The 26,366-nt window shown below is 43.1% G+C and overlaps 1 protein-coding gene across 2 annotated transcripts in view; it reads right to left on the bottom strand.

The window, feature by feature from the left end:
- The window catches only part of MTA3 (metastasis associated 1 family member 3), a 190,207-nt gene that overhangs the window by 9,677 nt on the left and 154,164 nt on the right, over positions 1-26,366 (bottom strand). Inside the window, exons 18-19 of one of the 2 annotated variants that reach the window (XM_084828919.1) lie at positions 18,033-18,187; positions 10,044-10,071 (exon numbers count right to left, since the gene is read on the bottom strand). In XM_084828919.1, coding sequence (XP_084685045.1) covers positions 10,044-10,071; positions 18,033-18,187 — 183 coding nt within the window. The remainder of the gene's footprint in view (positions 1-10,043; positions 10,072-18,032; positions 18,188-26,366) is intronic. The other variant, XM_084828918.1, reaches the window with a different exon arrangement.

The following is a 26,366-nucleotide window of genomic DNA, read 5'->3' as shown; positions in this document are numbered from 1 at the left end:
TGCCGGTCAATGTCAACAATACTGGCCTAGATGGGCCAATGGTCCGACTCAGTATAAGGCAGCTTCCGATGTTCCTACTGGGGAAGTGAAAAAGAATTGTATAGCCCTGCCTTGTATTTAGGGTGACCATTTGCATATCGCCAAAGAGGAAGATAAAACAGAACAGAGTTTTGCATAAAAATTGCATGTGCTAATTTATACATATAAATGCACATTTAGAAGGAAGTACTGTAATTTAAAAAGAAATACAATACATCTCACAATAGTGGGAAAGGTGACTAGGTGACCTGTGTCCCTTGCACTCAACACATTATGTGTCATTCATTTTAGAAAAGTTAACAGTGTAGATGTAGCCTTGAGTGACAAAGGAGTAGAAAGCTAAAGTTTGATTAATTTTCTGTCTCAAATATATTTTTTTCCTAAACACAATGGATAGGGAGAGGAAAGGTAGCCATCTTTAAAGTTCAATTTCCTGTGTCTTTGTCACTTTATATCACTTTTTTTTAAGTAAGGATTCTTTATGGTAGGTAAATGAATTTAATGTGCTTAAAAAGTGATAACGTTTAGTGTAGTTATGAAAGACCACCTTTTTTAAAAAATGTAGTTTGCCCCTAGATCGCTTTGAAAGAGTGCCTAAAGTGTGAGGAGAGGGGCTGACTTTGACATTCTAATGAAATGCACATTAGATGCTATCCAGAGATCCATGCAAAGGGATGCAGCACACAGTATTTTGACAGAGAGACACAGTCACACGTCCATTAAGAGGTGGATACACTTGTGACTCTGCCGTAAGATGTAGAAAGCTAGTCTGGCAAAATAGGATATTTCTCACTGCATCGCCTTACATTTAGTTGAGCATGTATAGATGTACACCCGATACATCTCCTCTACCAGTCCACCTAGGAGCCCTTCATTATCCATATGCAGCAGCCTAGTGGGTGAGTTTCTACATGTAGGAGCTAGGACAGTGGATCATGTTTCCCGCAACGCACATGCTGCACAGGGAAACAGATTTCTCTGTCTGGGGGACTAGCAATACATATGTTGTGTTGTGTTACTAGTCATCAGAAGTCAACTTATCAGTAAACAGTGCATGTGTACTGATAAATAAGATGCAATGTGTTAAATGGGGCTTATTCTCATGCTTTTAAGTGTGTATAGGATTGCAGCCTAAAGGCGGCCAATTGCAAATCATCAAAAAAGAGGACATGCATCACCCCAAATTGTATAATCTTGGCAATAAAATATGCATAAACTTGCATATGTTAATTTATACATTAAGTTGCAAATTTAGAAATAATTATTATGACTTAAATAGAAATGCAGTACAGCTCACGATAGTATGGAAGAATGTGACCAGATGACCTGTGTGCCTTGGACTACCTTTACACTAAAGAAAACCCCCACAGTTCTCCCGTTGCGGAGTCTTTCCACATTTACAGCAGGGTCCCAGATGGCAACCACGTGATTGCCGAGAAGGAAAGCTTTTAATTTTCAAGGTTCCATAGAGATCAATGAAACTGCACCATCTAGTGGCTGTTTTAATAGCATAACAATCCAACTTAAATAGTTCATTATTTCCTGATCTTTTTGAGATGGAATGACCAGGAATACCTCTAGATGTGCCCTGAGGGTTGACAATGTCATGAAAAGGACCCACAAACTTCCATGAGTGAGCAATCTCAATAGCAGGATAAAAGCTCCGTGTGGAGAAGCCCTTGCTCAGTCTTCTGTCCAGGTGCTGCTGATGGCCCAGTTCTTCTTTCTGATGGTCCTTTATCTTTAAAGCAGACTAGACATCCTCAAATAGAGCATGCCTTCAAGATAGGCGGGCCTCTGTAAAGGAGGACACATGGCCACCCTACATTCTCTGTTTTACTGGAAATGCAGCATGGCACTTGTCATGAGTTACTCACGTGAAGAGGCGACAGAGATGTTGTGCATTTCACCCCAGCCTGTGGTCCCATGACTCTCCTAGGCCCCTCAAGTGATAAGGGTGCACTTTTGCAGCAGGGGAAGTGTAGCCTCCCCTGTGCGATGTAGGGAATTGCATGAGTAGCCCACACGGATACAAACGTAACAAACTGAAGAATCCCTTGAGGCTCTTAGTACACATCTGTGCAGATAATCAGTTTTTTAAAAAAACTAAGAAAAGATTTGATAAATCTGAGGAGGAGCAGAACGACAGTCAAGATAAAAATAACTATAAGACGTTTGTCCTAATTAACACAGCAAGAGAGTGTGGGAAAGTTTGCTGTACTCTTCAGTGAAGGGTGAGTTACAGCAGTAAGGGTGCAAGCCAATGCCTGTTTACACAGAAAAAAGGCTATAGCTGGCTGGGGGATGCTGGGAGTTGTAGGCCGTTTTTCCATCTAAACATGCATAGGATTGTAACATGGACGTCTTTAATGGAAGAGAACCTAGAAATCCTCACACTACAACATTGTGGTTACAAGATAAAGGGAAAGGAAATGATGACTATGCAGATGAAAGAGATAGAGAAAGGGGTGAATCAGGGTAGTTTCTAACTTCTTTTTTTTTGGCATGGCAGAGACAGCCTGAGTTAAACTCACTGGACAATGCACATATTTGATTGTTTCAGTATATCTCTGAGTTGCAACTCTCTAAGGGCTCCAAATGCAATCTTATGCACACTTGCCTAGAAATTAGCTCCATTGAACACAGTGGGGCTTACTTCTGAGTAAACATGCATAGGATTGTACTTAGGGATGTACAGATTGCATAAAATCCATGCTGTCTGTGTTTCGCAGATTGTCAAGTGCCTTTCATTCCATCATTCGCTCATGGATGGAATCAGACTTTTAAAAGGTTTCCGAATTTGCACATTTGTGCAAAGGTGAATTTGCACAAATTTGCACATGCAAAAATGCACAAATTCCCCCAAAGTGTGCATTTTCACGCTTTATCCTATGGTGAAATGCACATTTTTGGCTGAGGTTTTTTTTTCTATTTTTGCATATTTTTCTACAACAAAATTTGCATAAAATTCTGTAAAGTTTTTTTTTTTTTTTAAGGTCTGCAAGTCCATGGAATCCACCCAATGGGGAAAAGCCAGTCTGCTGCAGAATCCGCAGATCATATTCATAAAAATCCGAACTCATTTGGTTCCATTGTGGATTTTTCCAACATCCCTAATTGTACTTAAATGTGGGTTAAGCAGCCATGTTGGGTGTGGCAGTGTGGAGAAGCATTTATACTTGCGATCAGTCACTTTTAAACAAAAACAGAAAACCTGATTGGGTGGAATATACACAACCCCATATGAGTTAGCAAATCTAGGAGGATTTATCTGCTAAAAAAAGTGTTTTTGGTGTTGCATCTCTGAGATCCTTCCATTAGGTTAAACATTTTTATCAGTGTAACTGAATGTGAGAAAGATCCAAAATACAAACGTCTAAATTCAGGTAATTATAAATACCTATCTATCATCATATAGATGAAGGAGCAAAATGTACATCAAATGTACATGTACAATTACATAAAAGGAAACCATTTGTAAGGGATCCCCCCCCCCTTCCTTAAATCAGCTTTAGTTTTTCAAAAGAAGATGCAGCAGTATTGGTGATATAGGTCACAAGCCACCTTCAAATGTTCAACACTTTTTGTTTTACTTAATTTACTCAAGTTTAGGCAGGCAGTTAAGTTTATCAAATTAATCACCTCTCACAGCCTATTCTACCAGTCCTCCTTCCTTGGTCTCTACTCTCTACTGCCTTCTACTGCCTGTAGCAAACATCTCTTACTAACAGCGGAAAGACTGTAGGCTGGCATTTCAATATTTATAGAAGGAATAGTTTCCACGTAATTAAGTAAACATAAATAATGAATTGGAAGAAAGCTGTGAATGAAAATCTTCCCCGATTATGTGAATTGCCATTTTCCAGTACTGAATTGCCATGGTGCATTTCCCAAACTTGCCTAAATAAACTCTGTAAGCAGAACCTTACAGCTTGTGACCTGAATGGTTCGAGTGCAAAGGAAAGTTTGCACAAGAGATAACTGAAGAATCCATCCAGCGTCATCACTTGCAGATCAGGAATAAGTCAACATTTTATCTGCTTGGCCTCCTAATGATATCCAAAGGAAATGGGCTGTGCTTGTTTAATTTGGGAACGTTAGCTCTCGAGTGTTTGCTTTCTGATTTAAGTAGGGTTTAACTGCAGATAATTAAATACTGCTCTTTGAAATAACATTCCACATCTTGGATAGCTCCTTTAGAGTTCTGACTGGTTCTGACTGAAACCCAGAGTGGATTCACAGCCCCACTAACATCGGAGCCACCAGCCGCCACTGATTGGGTCTATGGTGCTGCATTGTAGACAAACCTGATGAACCTAATTTTAAAAGCTGGATCCTACCACCCTCATTCACCCAAATGAGCCATATTGCATTTACAGAACCTTACTGTAGTTCTTGAAGAAGATGTGAAGTTGTTTTAGGAAGTTGCCTTATTTTGCGTCAGGCCACTGCCCCAACTAACATAGTATTGTCTACACTGCCCAGCAGGGTTCTAGACAAGGGCCTTTCCTCCAGCTCTTTGTGGAGATGCTGGGGATTGAACCTGGGACCTTCTGAATGTAAAACCTGTGCTCTTCTGCCACTGAGCTACAGCACTTCCCAGTTTCAGCTCTTGTACAACTGCAGTACAATAAACAGTTTATTGAGGATTAGTGTTAGAATCATCTACTTAATGTAAGCATAACACTCTGTGTACACAACGACTGTACTACCCTTAGGTTTGCAAAGCAGCTTAAACCTTGGAGCAGTTTGACAGGAGTTGGGAGGCAGAAAGGACATCAACATCTTCCCAACAAACCCTTTATTCTGTCTGTCTTTGTTCACACCCTTGTAGAGTGCGATAAGCACAGATTTTACCTGGAGAGGGAGACGGAGTGGGAATGCTAAGAACATTTCCTCTGAGGCATTATTGATCCCATTGTGAGACTATTATGGATGACAGTTTGAGTGGTTTACAATTTGTGCTATTCAAGAGCAAATGCCCAGGGGTGCTGCTGTAAGGCCCAAGCATCATCTTAAATAGTCTAAGAGGCTGCTGCAAGTAGAAGAGATGCTGCTCTCTGCCATTACCAGGGGAGCTCTTCTCCTCTCCTGATAATCTTCTGCAGATCCACCATCAATATTTATGCAGGCAAATTACTCTCTGTGAACAATAACAATAATTTTTAAAATGACTGTAGTTTCTTTGGGAACGTCGTACTTGCTTGATGTTTTTTAAAAATGGGACACTCTTTCAGTAGCATCTGTGGCACAGAGAGCCTTTCACCAGTTTATGACCAGGGCACCAACCATGACCCCTCCAGGACAGAGACAGCCTGGCCACAATAATCCATACACTGGCAACTGGTGTGGTGTAGCTGTTAGATTGTCAGACTAGAACTGGTCAGATCCAGGTTCAAATCTCCACTCAACCATGAAGCCCCTGTATGATCTCAGAACAATCTACCCTGGAAGGTTGCTGTGGAGATAACATGGATAGGGAGATCATGTACTCTGCCCTGAGTTCTTTGGAAAAAAGGTGAGATATAAAAGAAAGGAAGGACGGAAGGATGGGTGGATGGATGGATGGATGGATGGACGAAATCTCCAGATTACACTACTGTAATGTATTGCACATGGGACTGCCTTTGAAGATTGTCCAGAAACTGCAGTTTAAAATACAGCCACTTGGATGCTAACTGCATACTCTTTTCTTACGTCAGTACAAATAACCTGTCAAAGGAAGCAACTAGTGTAGCTTATTTCTTGTTGTCTATTGCCTCAATGGTTCTGTGTGAATTGTAGGGCAAAGGTGAATAAAAGGGAGAGGACAAGGTTTGCAAGAGAGGTGAGGGGAGCTTTCTCCTGCAAGGAAAAAAAAAATGAATACACTTGTCAGCACTTTCACATATTCAGTAGGCCCAGATGGTTTTTCTTTTCAGTGTGAACTTCTAGAGAGAAGCACTCTGTTCTCCAGACAGGGCTGCAGGGATCAGAAGTGCATTTTTGTTGTGTTTTTAATTGTGTTTTAATGATTTGTTTTATTATTGTTTTCATCAAGTTTTATTTGTGATTGTGAGCTGGCTTGGCAGAAAGATGGTGTCAGGGCTGGGCCCAGGCTTCCTGATTTGGTGTCTGACTTGGATTTAGAGTTGGAGGCAGAGCTAGAAGAAGCCCAGTGGGACAGCAAGTGGGAGAGGAAATTCCCCAAGACTCTCCAGGAGTCAGTGAAGAACCTTCCCAGGGGCTTATTGACCAGGAGGGCCAGGCTCAGAGGCCATCTCCCCCACCCCTTACCCCCATGGGAACCTGGTCTCTGTCAGAGGGAGAAGAAGGACCAGCATTGACAGATACCAGAGCTCACCGCTGAGTTAAGCAGGTGGAGCTGACAGGAGGTGCAAGGCGTTCCACCAGAGTGGTGGCCCATCAGAAGTTGAGTCGAGAGGACCCTCCTTGAAGGGAGGAAGCTTGTGGAACACACTGAAAGATCCATTCAGTAGTTGAAGGGTAACTGACCATTTCAGTAGTTCTCTTAACAAAAGCTGTATTTTATTAATTAGGCCCAGAGGGCAGTTCTCAGTTATTCTCCCAAGAATAAAGAACTTGTGGATTGCTAAGTGAGTCTGTTGCTTATGGCTTGGAATCCCTGACAGGTGTGGTAGAAATCAAACAAATAAAATCAAACAAATAAATAAATAATTCCCATACTGTTTGTTAAATAAATAAACTTAAGATTAGTGTAAATAAAGTAGCCTCTGCATGTTCATTATATCAGGAAACTGCATAGAAAATTCAGAGAGAGAAACAATAATATAACTGCGGACTATCCAGAAAGTGTTGTCTGTTGTCTGCCAGCAGGACAGACACTACTGGTGGAATGAATTCCACCTCTCCCACCTGCACCTCCCCAAATCTGCTCCAAATCTCCCCCCCAGCAAAAAAATCTGCTCCAGAAGCAGATTTGCAGGGGTTGCAGGGGGAGGAAAGAAGGGGAAGTCCCATTGCATGAAAGGAAGTCTGCTCACACAACATTGGATGTCATCCTTATGTCTCTCATACACAATGTGACTGGTGTTGTGTGTGTGTTTTTTTGTTTGTTTGTTTTCTCTCAAGTGAAACTCTGGATAAGCTTTTTATGACACCTTGATTAAAAGCTGGCAGAGGCAATAGCTTTGAGGAACCAATTTAGCTCACTGTTTATCTCAATTCTTCGGCATTTAAGAAAAGAGATACACAGGTCTTTATATTTGTTATTTTAGACTAGGTCCTCACTATCGACATTGCCTTCTGCCCAGAGAAACCAGTTAGAATGATAAAAACAACAGCAGAAGACAGAAAAGCAAATTCATATACTGACTAAAGTTCAAGAGACAGCCCAGAATTAAGATTTGCGGCAGCAATTTTTAAAAGAAGAATCCAATAACAGAATGGGTACTTTTAAATTAAAATCCTTACCTATGTGTCCAATTTTACTTTGAGATTACTGAAGTAATCCAAAATTACTCATTTTTTTCCAGGTTCACTGCAACACCATCTATTATCTTGGCTCTCAGTACTTTATTATAGCTTGAAGTTTTATCTGATTTCTTGCACAGTGAAGTTTGCCTGGCTGGAAAACAAAGGGTTCTAACCCTGCCTGGTGTGTCCAACTTGTACAAAATTATGTGCATGGTTTAGGAACTTTTACAGAGAGCCTTTCATTTAAAGACTGGCATTTCTGCAGCATTTTAAATGCTGCGGTCTTGAACAGCTGAGCTAAGTGGCCTGAATTTTTCCATACCAGATGAAATAGTTGAATCCTTTAGAATAAAGAAATGTTTCACTTATCATTGGGCCAATGTGACTTCTTCCACTATCCTCCATGTTGAATAATTGGGTGAATCAGCTATTAGGTATTAAATGTTGAGGCATTTACATGACATACGTATTCTACGGAAGAAAGTTGTGATAAATTTCTGTAGTTGCATGTTGTATATACAGCTTGAAAAGAAATAAGCGACAACTACAGAGCCATTCCCAAACCTAAATCCAGTGGTGTAGTGGAGCAAGGGCTCACAGGACAGCACTGACCTGTTTTTATTAGCAGGGATAGTGAAATCATCAGCCACTCTCAGTGGAGGCTGGTGGCTCCAATTTTGGTGGGGCTGTGCCTCCACTCTGTCAGAACCAGCCAGATTTCTAAAGGAGCTATCCAAAGTGCTGAACCTATTTGGGGGCTATGGTGAAGCACCTCGGATAGCTCCTTTAGAGATCTGTCTGGTTCTGGATGAAACCCAGAGTGGATTCACAGCTCCACCAAAATCAAAGCCAGCAGCATCCACTAGCCACTCCCTTCAGTTCCCTCTGAGCTTAGCTGCAATCCTCATGGCAGCTGCAGGGACGGGGGCAGGGGGGCAGGTGGGATGAATTTCCCCAGCAACAATGTGTTGTCCCCTGTTGTAATGGAAAGTCTTTGGGGGTGGCTTGGTCTTGAATGGGCAATGAAGATCCGTTAACTTTACCTAAGATCTGCTCCTGGTGGAGATGAAACTGGTGAACTGGATCAACACAATTTGGGTCTCTCCTTGGCGGTGCTGCAGTGGGATTGTCATGATGAACACTTCAAGATTTACCACTACACGACTGTCTAAGCTCCTAGCACTACATCGTACACCAGCGAGGAGATCTCAGGGCAATGGGAAAGAAAAATGATGTCTCTCCCCCAACCTCCTGAAATCCTTCCCCTCCTGAAGGCCTATGATTCCAGGCTGGTGGGAACCCTGAATAAAAATGTTCTGCTTAGGGGATACCACACAACATTTTCTGGCATAGTCCCACAACCTACAAAACATTTCTAAACTAGCTTGGGATGTTTTTCCCTCTTGTAAGACACATGCAGTGTAACCAGGGGCTGTGCTTCCAAAAAACACCGCATTCACCTATCACAGACAGGCTGAATTGGAAATGATCTCATTACAATGCTAATTAAATATAAAGGGTGGTGTCCAAGTGGTAGTGCTAATGATGTTGCCAGCGTAAACCAGCTCTTGGACAACAGGGAAAAAAGACGATGTGCCACTGAATTTCAGCGGCAAATCCCCACTCTTTCACATTGCTCTAGTTATGTTGTGCTACTGTTGGATATAACCATTGGATACGATGTAATGGTTGCCCTACAAATGATGTCATTACATCAACGTTTGAGGATTCAGAGAAATGATATTTGGGGATTGACAGGGCAATCCTGTATATGTGTATACAGAGCCAGCGTGGTGTAGTGGCTAGAGTGCTGGACTGGGAGTCAGGAGATCCGGGTTCTAGTCGCCATTTGGGCATGGAAGCTCACGGGGTGACTTTGGGCCAGTCACAGACTCTCAGCCCAACCTATCTCACAGGGTTGTTGTTGTGAGGATAAAATGGAGGAGGAGGAGGAAGATTATGTACGCCGCCTTGAGTTCCTTGGAGAAAAAAGCTGAGATATAAATGAAATAAATAAATAAATAAATAAATAAATAAATAGTATTCAGAAGTAAGCCCCATTGTATTACGTGAGCTTACTCCCAAATAAGTGGGTATAGGATTGCGACCTTAACATCATGACCTGGTGCAAGAGGGGAAATGGTGTACAAGCTATTGTTAAACCTCAGAGCAATCAAGCCTCTTATTTCTTGAGTTAATTGCTAAAATACTTGCAATATCCTTCCTTTTTCCACTGGGTAGATTAAGAATCACTAGAGCAGGATTAAGTGGTACTTAAAAACTGTTTCCACCTCCCCACCCCCACACGCACACACATTTGACTGCAGATATCTCAGATAAAAGCAAAAAAAATAATTAGCACAAAGCCGTATTATATACCTGGGAAGCCAATTATTTGGGGATAAGATTTACCTCGAGAACTATAAGTGGTTTCTGCAACATTGCGATACCACAGTGGCCCCTCTTAAGTGAATTACTATCATCAAAATATAAGCTGTGCAGATTTATTAAATGGAAGGTCATGTCGCTGTTTTAGTGAATATGCTCCCATTGGAGTTGACACTTACCGTGAGAAGGTTTCTAACTGCTTCCGCACTGAAATGAAACAAGCATTGAGTCATTCAAGAGTCGTTCCAGGCACAAATATTCTTATTGGCCCACTGAAGGAAAATGTACAACAGGGCTGGGCAACTTGTGGTCCTGTGGATTTTTGGCCTACAACTCCCATCAGCCCTAGTCAGCATAGCCAATGGTGAGGGATGATGGGTGTTGTAGGCCAAAACATCTGGAGGGCCACAAGTTGCTCACCCCTGGTCTACAGAAACAACTGCATGATTTGTACACTGCTCAGCCAACCATGTTGGAGAGGGAGATCCACTCTGTCCTGTGGCCCCTGGAGAGTCCTTCCAGGGATTAAGGACTGCAGAGTAAATGTGATACATTTGCACTTAACATATGGCACACTGTGGTCTCTGTTCAGTAGGTAGATCTGTGAGGAGCTAGTGATGCTGGCTCTGCCTTAGAGAAGGGTGTTGTACTAGATGACCTTTCATCCCTTCCAGCTATGCTTTTCTATATGAACTATATGTATATTCTGTATGCATGATATGCACTCTCTATCTACAAACTAGAAACATGCACCATTAAAATGTTTAAGGGCGCAATCCTGTGCATGTTTAGATGGGGAAAAAGTCTTACAATTCCCAGCATTCCCCAGCCAGCCAAACTAGAAACATGTTGCATTAAAATATTTAAGGGCAAATCCTACACATGGGTTAGACAGCTCGGGAAAGTTGGAAGTCGTAGGACCTTTTCCTGTCTAAACATGCATAGGATTGCGCCTTAAAGGTATTATATGACTTCAGCATTCATTTTCTTTGCTGGTTACGGTTCCTGTGTTTCGGAGTTTAAACAAAGTCAAGCTGTCACTCAGAGTCACATTTTCCTGAAGTTCTCGCTAATGCAATATGAATTTTCCATATTCTTTAGTTATATAAAAATTGAGAGTGGCAATTTAGCACAACGAAGCCAATTTTGAAAAAATATAGTTATTCCCTGCGTTAAGTTAAAAAAAGAAAATTACAATAGAGCCTATATTGCAGCTATTTCATGTGAGGGCAGAAAGCCTAAAATGAGCCTTTATACTATACTTGAGGTAGCAAAATACTGCTAAATTAAGACATATTGTATAGGCTCGTAGTACCTTGAAGTTCTTGGTAAATATATAAAGATTAAGGAGTGACAGCAAAGTTGTTCTGTACAGGCAACTTCTGAATCACAGCCTAATCCTCCAAAAATTGTGACATTGAACTTGAAATGCGTGTGTGTTTCACCTGTATCCCATTGCTACTGCCAGATGCCACATTCCAATATATGATCCAGGATTCTAACAGCTACTTCACACATGCAAGTATATCACTGGATTTCTCATCATCATGCAATTACATGACCATGGAGGTCTAGCATGATCTGTGTGATCATGATCCCAGTGAAAAGCATTGTATTTTCACTGTGCAATCTATATGTGTATTCAATCCATACATGGTAGCAGGCCCCCCTCCAAACATGAGTTGATTCATTGTACCTTCTGGGCAGATCAATGTATAGAGATGGGGGTAGGCCCTGCCACCGCAATCCCTCTCCACATGGTGATTGTACACAGATGTCAATCATCTGAACACAGCTAGTGGGTTAGACAAAAGTTCTAAAGATGTACTGCTCGATCTGTGATCACTCATTCACATGTGAAAATTATCACTCAGTGTTGTGGTCATCAAATGAAGAGTAGGGTAGGATCTAACACTGGCACATTTGGTGGTGACGTGAGACAGGGCCTTCTTGGTAGTTGCTCGCAGGCTGTGGAATTCCCTGTTAAAGGTGGCTAGATTGGCTCCCTCCCTGCTGTCCTTTAGCTGGTAGGCAAAGATGTTTTGATTGAAGTAGGCCTTTGGCACGTAAGCTGATCTGTTGGGTTGGGTGCAGTTTTTATTCTGTTGTTGTTGTGTTTTTAACTGTGTTTTTAAAGTATTTGTTTTATTATTGTTTTAGCCCAGTTTTTATTTTAATTTTATGGTTCCTGTGATTGTTAGCCACCATTTTCTTGGTGGAAAAGCAGGGTGCAAATCAAATCAATCAATCAATCAACTGTGCCCCAGTGCTGATGTTGTGCTAGACTAAACCAACACTGGTGCAATTTTCCAGGGCAATGAAGAAAAGCAGCAATTTGCCACCGTATTTCAGTTCTGCCACTGAAATATAGAGGCAAATTGTCACTTTTTCCCATTGCCCTAGCAAGTGCTAGTTACATTGCACAAGCATTGCTTTACACTAGTGCAATGTCATTAGTGCTTGTGCTGAGGCACAGTTGGATACTACCCAAGGAATGCATGAACAGTCCCCTGTGTGTGTTGCATAAGCATATTCAAGTCCCCTGTGTATATTGCATATACACACGCAACGATCAAAAAGACAAGCAGACACAAAACTGCCAGTGCACACGTCTGTACTACATATGAAGACCGAAGAGGCTGAGCAAAGAATCTGTGTTGGGGTGGAGTTAATACTGAGTCAGAACTTCCAGATTCTTCCTTCCACACACACGCCCCAAATCCTTAAAAAGAGCAGCTTGGGGGACACCATGGTGTAACTGTACTAGAGAATTATCTGCCTTCCCTCCATAATCCTGCCCTACTTTTCTTTAGGGTCCAAGTATAAAGAATATTTTCCACTCAGATACCATGGTGAAATATTAGCACAGGGAGACTGGAGATAGCTGGACGGCTCAATGAACTTTCAACTTTAAGAGAATCGTTTCTGCAGCACAAAAGTAACACGTCTAGAAAAATTGACAATGGGGATTTAGCATAACCAAGGCAATGTTATCGCTATTTCTGTGAGGCTTTGCACATGCAAAAGTATTACAGCTTTTTAAAAAATGTAGTCATAAGCCACTGTAAAGATGAGGGAACTGACGATGGACAAAACTGATCATATTAGAACTTATGGGGGTAACGTATAGGAAATTGACTGGAAGTATATTAATGCAGAATGATGGGAAAATGGAGCTTTCATGTTCCACCTCTGAATGCCAGGTGGTAGGGACAGGCAGAAAGGGAAGACAGTTGTCTCCCTACCCTGTTTGTGAATGCTGGAGGAATTCTGAGGAACCCAGAGGAATGTGGATCAGATAGAACTTCTGGTCTGATCCATCAGTGCTTTTTCAATTATCCCGAGACCATCCATTTCCTTCTCCAGGCCTTCTTCGCTTAGGGTTGTATCCAATGGTGTTGTTCTGCCAGCAGGAGGGAAGCGCTGGTGGAACAGATTTCCCCCTCTCCTCTGCAGCCCCCCAAATCTATTCTGGAGAGTTGGGGGATCTACCAGAGCAAATTTGAGGCAGGGGACTGCAGGAGGGAGAAGAGGATGGGGAAGTCCAACCCTTTGCCTTATCCTCCCATTCAATTCTCATCATTTGCTGCCTGCGTTTGTTGTGCCTCATCCTTTGTCTTTAGCAGCCACACTGCCTACTCTATAACGTGCTGAAAAAACTAAAGCCTGGTCCAGATGGAAGAGCGAAGTATCGTTTGTTGCAAAAGAGGAAGTCAAGGAGAGTGCAAGATGGAGTCTGGAATGGGACTAGTGAAGCTCAGACTTAGGGCTATATATGTGCTGAGCATTATTATTATTATTATTATTATTATTATTATAACTGTTATTATGCATTATTATAACTGTTATGTATTACTGCCACACTTTGGGGCATCTTTGGAGAAGTGAGGCCATTATACCAATACAAATAAGAACCAACATAAACAAATAAAATAATATAAATATAAGTTATACATGCATATTTTATTTTAACACATGAAGGTCAGGATCCGAAGAAGTGTGCAACTAGTTCCAAGAACCTAAAGGGGGGGGGCTAAAAGTTCCCCCCATCCCCCACATATGCAGTTTTTGATATGATATGGGCCCAGTTTGGGCTTTCTGCTCCATGGGAGAGCAGGGCAACATCCACTGCCCCCCCCCCTCGGCCTTCCATGCATTTAGGGGACAATCTCAAGAGCGGAGCCTGCTCTAGGAAATTGGAGGCTGGTGGCTCTGATTTCCGTGGGGCTATGAATCCACTCCAGGTTTCAGTCATAACCAACCAGAACTCTAAAGGAGCTATCCAAGCTTTGGATAGCTCCTTTAGATTTCTGACTGAAACCCGGAGCGAATTCACCACCCCACTGACCCATATGAGAATGCCCTCATTTTAAAAACAGCAACAGAGGCCCTTCTCACTTGCGCACCTTTGAGTGCAGTTAGGTGAGCAAAGTCATGACAGGGCCTTTCCCACAGTGGCACCACACCTCTGGAATGTGTCACCACTGGAGGTCTATGAAGCCCCATCATTGCAGGCTTTTAGGAACGCCCTGAAAGCCTAATTGTTTATTCTGGGTTTCCCCTGATTAGGTGTAGGTGTTGTTGTTGTTTAGATGGTTGCTTTTATGAAATCATATTGGTTTATTTTATTATTGGAAGGGTTTCTGCACTGAAAGCTGGCCTAGAAATCAGTGGAGGCTGATGGCTCCGATGTCAGTGGGGCTGTGACTCCACTCCGGGTTTCAGTCAGAACCAACCAGAACTCTAAGGGGGCTATCCAGGGTCCTGAACCTATTTTGGGGATCAGGATCAGCACACTGGATAGCTCCTTTAGAGTTCTGGCTGGTTCTGACTGAAACGCAGAATGGATTTACCGCCCCACCAAAATCGGAGCCACCGGCCTCCACTGGCTTAGACTCCTCCTTAGACACCAAAGGCTTCTGGGAGCACAATTTGGCTTTAAAGTAAGGCGTGTGCTCCCGGTCTGCCTGGTTTTAAAGAGGAATCGACACTTTTTTTTGCTGCTTCCCCATCGCAGAATTTCGGCAGCAAATTTGGTGGTGAGATGGCTGCAGAGGCAACAGTGGGGGCTGCAATGTTGCCCACCCCTGGTCTACACTGACTAGCGGTGGCAGCCCTGGGTCTTTCTCAGCCCTACCTGGAGATACCAAGGATCAAACCTGGAACCCCCTGCATGGGATCCTCTTTTTGGGATCTTCATGGCAGGCTCTGGACTGGCCCTCCCTCCCTAGGACCATCAGTGAGCTCTCCCAATCAAGAAGGGCTATCAAAAGCAATTTTTGCCAGGAGCGTGCCAGACCAATGACTAGAGTGGCCACTTATGTGTCACCAAAAAAGAGGAAATGTACCACCAAGAGAGTGGACAAAAGACGGCAGGGATTTGCGCAAAATGTGCACGTGCTAATTTATAAGTATTGATGCACATTTAGAAATAATGGCTACAACTTAAATAGAAATACTATACGTCTCACCATAGTGGGGGGAAATAGGTGAGCTGTGTGCCTGCTCAGTCTGCTGTCCAGGTCACTGTCAGTGGGCAACTTCACAGTCCCTGCTGCTCTCCCTTCTTACGGCTCTTCATCTTTAAACTTGAGTTGGACTGGACAGCCCTTCAAAGAGAGGACTGTCCTCTGTCAAGCAGGCCACCCTAGCAGCAGCCATCTTCCTGCCTCTGGAGTGATGTATGCATTCCTCAGTGCAGGCTTGGTCCTACAGCTCTGAATCCTGAGCTCCACCCCTGCCTCCTGGCTCACCACTAACAGCTGCCTACAGCTCAGTCCCAACACAGAAAAAACGTGAAACCTCACAGTGGGCTAGCCTCTTGTATGACCCTACACGGCTCTTTGGATTCCAGCTATTGTCTATTGGTAGCTGCCTAAAGTGTTTACAAAAACAGCAAGATACATACTTCTAAAATAAATAAATACTTATCAGTTAATTGCCAACAGCATAAACCCAGCAGGAACTAAGTCTGCTTCTTGCTGCTTAATTGTTTCCATCAGTTCAACAATTAATGTTTCACTAATTAACTGTAGGGAGCGGGGAAGGATTCCATCAGCACCCTAGCAATATGTGGGCTGTGCATATGAGCCCCAAAACACTCAGGCCAATTGAATAAGTGGTCTAATGGTGTGGATGTTTGCCGTTCCAAGGCTAAGTGCAATGCCTTTTATGTAAGTCACCGTGATCCTCAAATATTCCATGATTTTCAGGTGGTGTTTCTCACAGCAAGCATGCAGCATATGGACAAAAATATATACATGTACTGATGGAACCTGGGTTTCCCAGAATTGATAGGTTCTTGTACATCTCTGTGTGACATTCGCATTTTAACGTGATTGACAGAGAAAACGCTGGCACGACCACAGTATATCCTGCACCAATCAGAATGTGCAAAGATGTCCATGTGTCCAAACAAATGGTTATGCAAACTCTCAGGATGTTATTCTCCCTCTTCAAACTCCTTTCAGGCTATTTCAGCCTTCCCCAACCTGGTACCCTCCAGATGTTTTGGGCCACAACTCCCAGCATTCCTTGCCATTGGCCATGCTAGCTGGGGCTGATGGGAGTTGAAGTCCAAAACATGTGGAGGTTGGGGAAAGCTGGCTGCTATTTGGATAAATGAAACTACGCTGTAAATATCTACCCAGATACCTGTGCATGCAAGTCTAAAATAAATCTGTCTATTTTCCCCACATTTTGAAGTCCACATTGCATCATCCAACCATTAAAGGGTGAGCTATAATTGCGGGATTTCCATGGCAATCCATGCACTGGAAGCATCTGCACTCATAAATCTTTGTGCTTGTAAAGAATGGGAGGATGTTTCAATAAAAAGGCTGAGCAAGGAAAGCACTGCAGGAACAGGCTGCCTTTGGCTTTCCATACAAAGATAAGCCCCAAAATAGTCAAATGAGAGAATATATCAGGAGGAATAAAAATCCCACACAATAAACCGCCACAAAACTAGTTTCTTGTTTGAAAAGTCAGCAGCTTTTATATCTGGGAGAGAAAAAAATCTTTCAGCAGGAGCAAAAAAAATTTCTTAATTGCTAGATATGAGTAGGAAATAACCAGGGTCCTTTATGTGCTGACTAGCAAAATTGTTACAATGGGTGTGGTGTGTCCTTTGCCCCAGAGTCCTTTGTGCACAAAGACACAGTATTACTACTGCTACTACTATTTATTGCACTAACTGTGGGCACAACACTTCACAGAGGACCAGTGGCTACGCCCAAGGAGTTCAAGTGCCCAAGAACATTGATTGGTGAGGTCTGTCCAGGGTGAAGGGATCCTCACCCCGATACTGTCCCCAAGTGTAGCATTTCTTCTTCCCCCATGAGAGCAAATGGCAAAGATGAACTTATATGGAAGGAAGCAAAGTGGCACTTTTGAGGACCTCATTGGACTAAGGTGATCCTTCTCCTTGCCTGAGATGATGACACCATGAAGAAACAAGCCAGCCCCATCCTGGATTCTGTTCTTTGGACACAGTAAAGTATGATGGAAAGTGAGGAACTCATCTTTTGTTTAAATATGGCAAACAGTCTCTCTTTCCAGTAGAGCAGTATGGGGGAACCTCTTCCAGCCTGAGAGCTGAATTCCATTTCAGAGAAGCTCTCGGAGACCATATTCCAGTGGTGGGATGAAGACAAAAGGGGCAGAGCCAAAAATACCAGCATATTTTTTGCTTAAAGCTCTTGATGCCGTAAGTAAGCCTTTGGAGAGGCACTGCAACCTTTTAGAATTAAACAATGCACAAAAGCCTGGAAACCAATCAGTGGTTGGGAGCCCATGGGAAGGGGGCATGGCCTTTTGGAGTTCCCCAGGGCCAGGGCCACAATTGGCCTCCAGGCCTGAGCTTTGACACTTCTTCAGTACAGAATAATTTGATTAAGGATCTGTTGTTGATCTACGATTCAGATATAAAAGACGTCTATTAGATTACTGATTGCAGCCTTTGCCCTGGTTCAGATGTGCCTGTAAATATTTCTGTAACACTCAATGGGGACTGTTCTTGCAGCTGTCAAATGCTCTGGAATGAGCACATGTAGACCCATCATGTGCATCGCAATACATTTCACCTTTCTCAGGCTGTTACCTAGCCATGACAGGAGCTGTCTATGCTCCTCGTGCGTGGAGGCTCTTGTCTCCCCCCTTCATCTTACCTGGTCTCTTCTGTAGCAATAAAGAAACCATCATCAGGAGCATTGAGCCAGTTTTGTCTCTGCCTCTTGAGCAATGGTGTAACGCCTGGCGTAGGGTCACTTGTGCCGACTTGTAAAGTTTTACCATTAGTTGCATAGAAATCGTGTGCAGCTTGCTGAAATCATGGCCAAAAAAATAAATACAAAAAAATATTTAGAAACATGGTCTGCAATCCAATCGAGAGTGTTATCTTGTCCTTGTTTTTTGCCGGACCAGAGCTCCACCCACCTCACCTCACCGGCACGTTGCCACCAGTGGAGGCTGTTGGCTCCGATGTCTGTGAAGTGGCGACTCCGCTCCAGGTTTCAGTCTGAACTCTAAAGGAGCTATCCAAGGTGCTCCTTGGATAGCGCCTTTAGAGTTCAGACTGAAACCTGGAGCAGATTCACCGCCCTAGTGACATCGGAGCCCTTCTGTCTGGCACCAGGTGAAGACCTTTTTATTTTGCCAGGCATTTTAGCATTTTAGCTTTCTAGTCTTTTAGCTTTGCTGTTTTAAATCTGTATTTTAAATCTCTGCATTGCTGCTAGGTTTTATTCTGGTTGTATTGTCATATTGTGGTTTTAATGCTTTTATATTTTATATTGTTTTGCTGTGTGCTTTTTGGTTTTAATTTTTGTGAACCGCCCAGAGAGCTTCAGCTATTGGGCAGTATAGAAATGAAATGAAATGAATAAATAAATAAATAAATAAATAAGAGCCAACAGCCTCCACTGGTTGCAACCCACTTTGGAAAGTCCAAGCCCTTCACAAAGACTCACAGAATTGGGACTCTCCATAGTCATGCCCTTATCCTAAACCAGGGGTAGGGGAGCCATGGCCCACCGGATGTTGTTGGACTATAACACCTATCATCCCTGGCCACTGGCCTGGGGCTGATGGGAGTTGGAGTGCAACAACATCTGGAGGGCCAAAGGTTACACACCCCTGACCTACAAACAAAAGTGATGCTCTCCTTCAGACCGTACGTGGGTAGCCAGTAATTAGGAGCGGCTTGCACTAAAGACTGATAGGCATGTGCCAAGAGAACACTCTAAATACAGCACTTAGAAACTTTAGTACAATACCAAGGAGACAATGATATTTTTCCTCTATGGCAGGGGTGGGCAACTTGAGACCCTCCAGATGTTTTGTCCTACAACTCCCATGATCCCTCACCATTGGCTATACTGGCTAGGGCTGATGGGTGTTGTAAGCCAAAACACCTGGAAGGCCACCTGCTGACCCCTGCCTTAAGGGTTGTATCCAGACTTAGTCATGCTTAGAATAGACCTATTGGAATCAGTGAGAGTTTAGTGATGATTAACTTAAATCCCATTGATTTCAGGGGGGCAGCTCAATGTTGGGATCAACCCAACATTTCCAATCTCTAATCTGGAAGTGAAATACCCATAACTCTTTGTGTTGCAATGTCCCTAGTGGTCCGTTCTTGTAATCTGGTGGCCCATCGCATGAAGGATTTTCCTGTCATTGGATATTATTGCCTAAGGCCCCACTGATGCTCTCTGTACTGAGCTGTGGAAACTGAAAGGCGATTATAAGCATTTCTTCCCCTGAGCCAGATAAAGTCCCAGTAGAACCCATTATAGTGAGAAATGTGCTCATTTACTGTAGCTCCTTCTACTAATATTAGCTCCTCTTGCTGTTGCCCCTTGCCTCCTAATATTGGCCATTAACTCAGCCTCCTAGTAATATTAGCCATTAATGAGTACCAATGGGATGCTAGGCGTCTGTTTTTTCCACAGTGTTATTACAAGCAAATATGAAGCTACCGCCCCAAAGGGAAGACACTGCACACATTTATTGCACAGAACCTAATGTGGATTTAAAATTTTAGTCCAGTCAGTGTGGCCTTGGGCAAGTCACCAACTGAGAGCTCAGGTCCAGGACTCTGGACAGAAATCTGTTTCCTTCAGTATTTGATACCAAGTTACATCTGTTAGATGCATGTTAGAATGCCTTGGTGGGAATGGTTATGAAAGCATGTATTGTATTCAAATGAGCTAGGAAGACTGAATTTATTCGCATTAAAGAGGTTGCAGGGAGAGAAGGAGAATGAGGAATGCAAGGCAAAAGGAGCCAAAGGGAGCAGAACGAAGATCGGCAGAATGTTACCCAAATACTTAATCCTCTCCTAAAAGCCACTGGAAAGCATCTCCATCTCCTGCTGCAAAACATGATCAATAAACCTTGAGATACCCTTTGAAGCTGATGTCAAATATCATGCTTGCATGTCATATTTCAACAGCACTTTTTTAGTACTGATGCAAAACCACAGAAACATACATCATTCTCTCTTTACCCTAAAAGCCTAAGAGCTCTTCCAAATTCCATGCATCTAGTTGTTTGGCCTGTCCATGAAAGAGCAATTCAAGGTGACCACAGCTTCCAGAGCCATTCCAAATGAGGCTTTGCAATGTTTTCCTTGAAGAAGCATGCTCACTTATTTACAGAAAATGGTTGGAAGAGGCATATTTATATATGTCATGCTTTTAAGGGTTTCTCAGAGGACTGAAATTATGTGCTGGCCAGTCCTACGCAAGTCCAGTCCAAATGAATAATATGTGCTTCATAAACATTTACCCCCTCCCCAAAAAAATGTAAACAGGGTTTGCCCAGTATGGGCAATTCCAGAGTGAGCTTTACCACCTGCCTACTTTCCAAATGCTTTTTCTTTTCTTTTTTTAATGTATGCTTGCTTTAGCTATGTAAACGTGCCATTAAGGTACACTGGGAGTGAGCAGGCATGGAATGGCCAGCTAAGTCAAAAATATGGAAGGGCATATCCCTGACCCCACCAACGCCACTGCTGTTTTCACTTTGCCTTTCACCTGACCATTTTTGCACAGACTGCTGGAGGATTTCAGGAGGCAGCCCGAGGAATAGCACACTGCCTCTCTTCCCAGATGCCCAAGCAAAGTGAAAGACCTCATCCCTTTGTAAACAAGAGCACTTGTCCCTCTCTAGATTTCTAGTACACAAAGGGGGTGTCATCCTTTACTGCATCAAATGCCATGAAGCAGGAATAGGGATGATCAAGAATTCCGTTCAGTCTGCATTTCAAAGCAAACTGGCCTGATCTGCAACTCCTGAACTAATGTGTGGCTTGGAACTGACTTATCCTTCAGATTTCACACTTATTCAAATTTTGCAATTTAGGAATTCGTAGTTTGAGAGAAAATATATTAAGAAATGTATATTTCCATTCAAAAATATGGGTTTAAATATGATTTTTCACATCTTTTTTTTTTTTTTAAACTGCAGATTATTGCAGATGTTGAACAGGGGAGGTATGTATGGGAGAAGGTAGCCCTTAAGAAACCCAGATCCTAAGCCATTTATAAATTTAAGAATTGGGCCAGAAATGAGGGCAACCAGTACAGACTGAACATTGCTGGAGTAATATATTCTCATCAGCCAGTCCCTGCCAGCACCGGCAACAGCATTTTGTACCAGTTGAAATTTCTGGATGCTTTTCAAGGCCATCCCAATGTACAGTAGTCACGTCTAGAGACTAAAAAACGACCATGGACAGGTTTCATCTTTCCGAGGAAGGGTACAGTTGGCATATCAGCTAAAGCTGATAAAGAAGCACCATTAGTGACCACACGCCCCATACCTTCATAGAATCACAGAATCATGGAATAGTAGGGTTGGAAGGGGCCTAGAAGGCCATCAAATCCAACCCCCTGCTCAATGCAGGAATCCAAGTCAGAGCATCCCTGACAGATGGCTGTCTAGCCTCGTCTTGAATGCCTCCAGTGTGGGAGAGCCCACCACCTCCCTAAGTAATTCCATTGTCGTATTGCTCTAACACTCAGGATATTTCTCCTGATGTTCTGCCAGAATCTGGCTTCCTGTAACTTGAGCCCATTATTCCATGTCCTGCACTCTGGGATGATCGAGAAGAGAGGTTCTCTGTGACAACCTTGCAAGTACTTGAAGAGCACTATCATATCTCCCCTCAGTCTTCTTTTCTCAAGGCTAAACATGCCCAGTTCTTTCAGACTCTCCTCATAGGGCTTTGTTTCCAGTCCTCTGATCATCTTCATTGCCCTCCTCTGAGCCCTCTCCAGTTTGTCTGCATCCTTCTTAAAATGTGGTGCCCAGAACTGGACACAGTAGTCCAGATGAGGCCTAACCAGTGCTGAGTAGAGGGGAACTAGTACTTCACGTGATTTGGGAGCTATACTTCTATTAATGAAGACCAACATAGCATTGGCCTTTTTTTGCATCCACATCACATGGTTGGCTCATGTTCAGCTTGTGATCTACAACAATTCCAAGATCACTCGTAGTGTTGTTGAGCCAAGTATCCCCCATCTTGTAACTGTGCATTTGGTTTCTTTATCCTAAGTGCAGAACTTGGCATTGATCCCTATTAAATGTCATTCTGTTGTTTTCTGCCCAGCTCTCCAGTCTACCAAGATCACTTTGAATTTTGTTTCTGTCTTCCAAGGTATTACCTATCCCACCCAATTTTGTGTCATCTGCAAATTTGATCAGCATTCCCTGCACCTCCTCCTCCTCCAAGTCATTAATAAAAATGTTGAAGAGCACTGGGCCCAGGACTGAGCCCTGTGAAACCCCACTCCTTACTTCTCCCCAGTTTGAGAAGGTCCCATTGATAAGCACTCTTTGATTCCAATTCTGTAGTCAGCTGTGGATCCACCTGACAGTTGTTTCATCTAGCCCACCTTGAGCTTGTTTCCTCATCAGGATATCATGTGGCACTTTGTCAAAAGCTTTGCTGAAGTCGAGGTATATTATGTCCACAGCATTTCCACAGTCCACAAGGGAGGTTACCTGATCAAAAAATGAGATCAGATTTGTCTGGCAGGATTTGTTCTTGACAAATCCATGTGGGCTTCAGGTAATCACTGCATTGTTTTCAAGGTACTTATTGAAGGTACAAGATTGATTGCTTTATACTCTGCTCTAGAATTATCCTAGGGATAGATGTCAGACTGACTGGTCTGTAGTTCCCAGGTTCCTCCTTTTTGTTCAAAAAACAACATTAGCCCTCCTCCAGTCATCTGGCACTTCACCCGTCCTCCATGATTTCTCAAAGAGAATGGACAGCGGTTCTGAGAGTTCTTCTGCCAGTTCCTTTATTACTCTTCCTTTATTACTCTTCAGTTCAGATGATGCAGTTCATCTGGCCCTGGAGATTTGAACTCATTCAAAGTAATTAGGTGTTCTTTGACCATATGCCTATCAACCTCAAGCTGCAATCCTACCCGTTCAGCCTGTACTTCACTTTTGCCAGGGGGGTCATAGACCCTCTTTCAGGAGAAGACTGAGCCAAAGTAGGAATTGAGCACTTCTGCCTTTTCTTGATAATTGGTTATCATTTTGCCATCCTTATATAATAGCTGAACCACCATTTCTTTTCTCTGTCTTTTACTATGCACATATCTGAAGAAAGCCTTTTTGTTGCTTTTAGCATCGCTCACTAACCTCAGTTCATTCTCAGCTTTAGAGATCCTGATGCCATCCCTGCAAATCTGTGCTACCTGCCTGTACTCTTCCTTTGCAGTTGGCCTTCCTTCCACTTCCTATATGCGCCCTTTTTTGTTTTCAGGTCATCTCTAAGCTTGTTGTGAAGCCACATTGGCTTCTTTTGTTGCCTTCCACCTTTTTTTCTTGTTGGAATGGTTTGCAATTGTGCCTTGAGAATTTCCTTTTTTAAAAACTCCCATCCATCTTGGATTCCTTTTCTCATAAGAGTCGCTTGCCATGGGACCTTATTTATCATTGTTCTGAGTTTATTAAAATTGGCTTTCCTAAAATCTAGGGTACACGTTTGGCTACACTTGGCTTTTGCTTCCTTTAGAAACAGGAACTCAAGTATAACATGGTCATTTTCCCCCAGAGTTCCCGTAACTGCTACTTTATCTACTAAGTAATCTCTGTTGGCTAGGATCAAGTCAAGAATAGCTGATCCTCTAGTTCCTTCCTCCACTTTCTGTAGGAGGAAGTTATCAGCAACACAAGTCAGGAATTTCTTGGAGGGGTCAAATTTTGCAGAATTTGTCTCCCAACAGATATCAGGGAAATTGAAGTCCCCCATTACTACATCATGCTTCCTTGAAACATTGGCAATTTGCTTTTCAAAAGTTTCATCCTCCTCTTCCCCTTGATTGGGTGGCTGCTAGTAGACTCCGACCACCATGTTCCTTTTATTCTTTGCTCCATTTATTTTAACCCATATGCTCTCGATGGGGCTACCAAGCTCATCCTGTATTTCTATGCAGATGTATGTATTTTTAACATATAGTGCAACTCCACCTCCCTTTCTGTTCCTTCCATTCTTTTTGAACAAGTTATATCTTTCAATTGCTGTATTCCAGTCATGGGGGTTATCCCACCAAGTTTCCATTTCAGTTCAGTCATAATTTCCCTCCTGTATTGCAAGTTCAAGTTCGTTCTGTTTGTTTCCCATACTCTGGGCATTAGTATATAGACATCAAAGACCATGTGCTTTATAGTCTGGCTTTCTTCCTACATGTTTTTGAAGACTATTATTGGGTGCTATTAGAGCTGTTCTCTCCGTTGTTGTGCATAAACCTTCATCCATTCTTACCCCCAAATTACATCTACCTCCCCCCCCCCCCGTAGGATTCAGTTTAAAGCCCTCCTGATGAAGTTCTTCATGCTGTGGCCAAACGCATTCTTCCCATCCTTTGTGAGGTGCAACCCATCGCTTGCCAAGAGTCCATCTTCCAGGAAATATAGCCCATGGTCCCAGAATCCAAATCTTTCGTGTCTGCACCACCTTCGTAGCCAGTCATTCATCCAAGTATTTTTCTTTACCTTTTTATACCACTTCTAACTACTGGAAGGATGGATGAGAAAACTATCTGGGCCCCAAAGTTCTTGAATTTCCTGCCCAAAGCTTCAAAGTCTGATGTGATTTCTTTGTAACTCCGCTTGGCGGTATCATTTGTACCATGGATGAGAAGAAAGGGATACCTGTCAGTGGGCTTTATGAGTGTAGGCAACCATTCAGTCACATCTCTAATCCATTCTCCCAGTAGACAGCATGCCTGGTGAGTCCATGGGTCTTGGTGACATACTTGGGTTTCAATCCCACGCAGCAAGGAGTCTCCCACAACTACTACTCTTCTCTTCTTCTTGTTGTAGGCCTTGGTTTCATTGCCTCTGCTTGACTGACCTTCAGCCTCTTGCTCGCTCTGATGCAGGGTCCCCTGTAATTCTTCCTCTGCAGGCTGTCCTCCAGCCTTATCCTCAAGTACCTGGAAACAGTTCCATAGTTCCACTGCTTCTACTGGTGCAAAGTGGCTTCTAGTTCTTCTGCTCCTAACTGTCACCCTTTTCCAAGAAGTATCCTCTACTTCATTTTTCCTCCCTTCAGCATTTTCCTTTTCTGCCTCAGCTTGCTGTTGCTCTTCTAGCTTCTGTACTCTGCTTTGCTACTGTAGTTCCACCGTTCTGTCTAAGAACTCTTCGTCTTTTCTTATTCCCTGAAGGCCACTTGCCACTCCAGTCCTCTTATTTTTTCTTCCAACACTGTTATCAACTTGCACTTGTTGCACATGTAGGCCATGTTGATGGCAAGAAAACAAACATTGCACAGACATTGCAAGCCACCACCACTGGTGAGTCTTTTCCTTCCATAGTCTCTGTTCCCTTTATGTTTCTAGCTTCCTGATTGTACTGGGATAGCCTGTGCTTTGTCCTCTATTCACTGGAGGTGAACAACAGAGTCCCACTAGTATGGAAGTGTGTGTTACAAGAAAAAGAAATTAAAAAATCAATTTAAAAAATTGTTAGGGGCCTCCCCCTTGACCTCTCCTGCCACACTCCTGTTTGCTCTCCCTGATCCCTCACTTCCGAAATCTTGCTTGCTTGTATAGCCCCTAGACCAGCTGGAGCAGCTTCCTCTACTCTGCTCAGCTAGGAGACAGGAAACAGACTGAAACTCCCCCCTACACAGCTGCTGAGAGTACTCAGGCCATGTCCCTTCAGTTCAATGAGAGCTATCAGGAGCACATGGTGAGCACATGGCGACTCAGAATGGAAAGTCCCCTGCGCTCACTCCAGCCCACTCACCACTTTTACTTTGTCTCCTCTTCCACTGCAACTTCCCTGCCAAACTCCTATTTGCTCTCCCTGTTTGCCCGCTCTGATTGCTCGCTCTCTGGGAGCTTCTAAAACAGCCTTCCCCAACCTGGCACCTTCCAGATGTTCTGGCTCCCATCAATCCCAGCCAGCATGACCAATGGTAAGGGATGATGGGAGTTGTAGTCCAAAGACCTTTAGAGTACCAG

Source organism: Heloderma suspectum, chromosome 1, assembly GCF_057233095.1.
Source record: "Heloderma suspectum isolate Gila_16-S chromosome 1, 16-S_ref, whole genome shotgun sequence".
NCBI classification, from domain to species: domain Eukaryota; kingdom Metazoa; phylum Chordata; class Lepidosauria; order Squamata; family Helodermatidae; genus Heloderma; species Heloderma suspectum.
The sequence above is the reverse complement of the archived record's forward strand: the minus strand, read 5'-3'. Positions and strand labels throughout refer to the sequence as shown.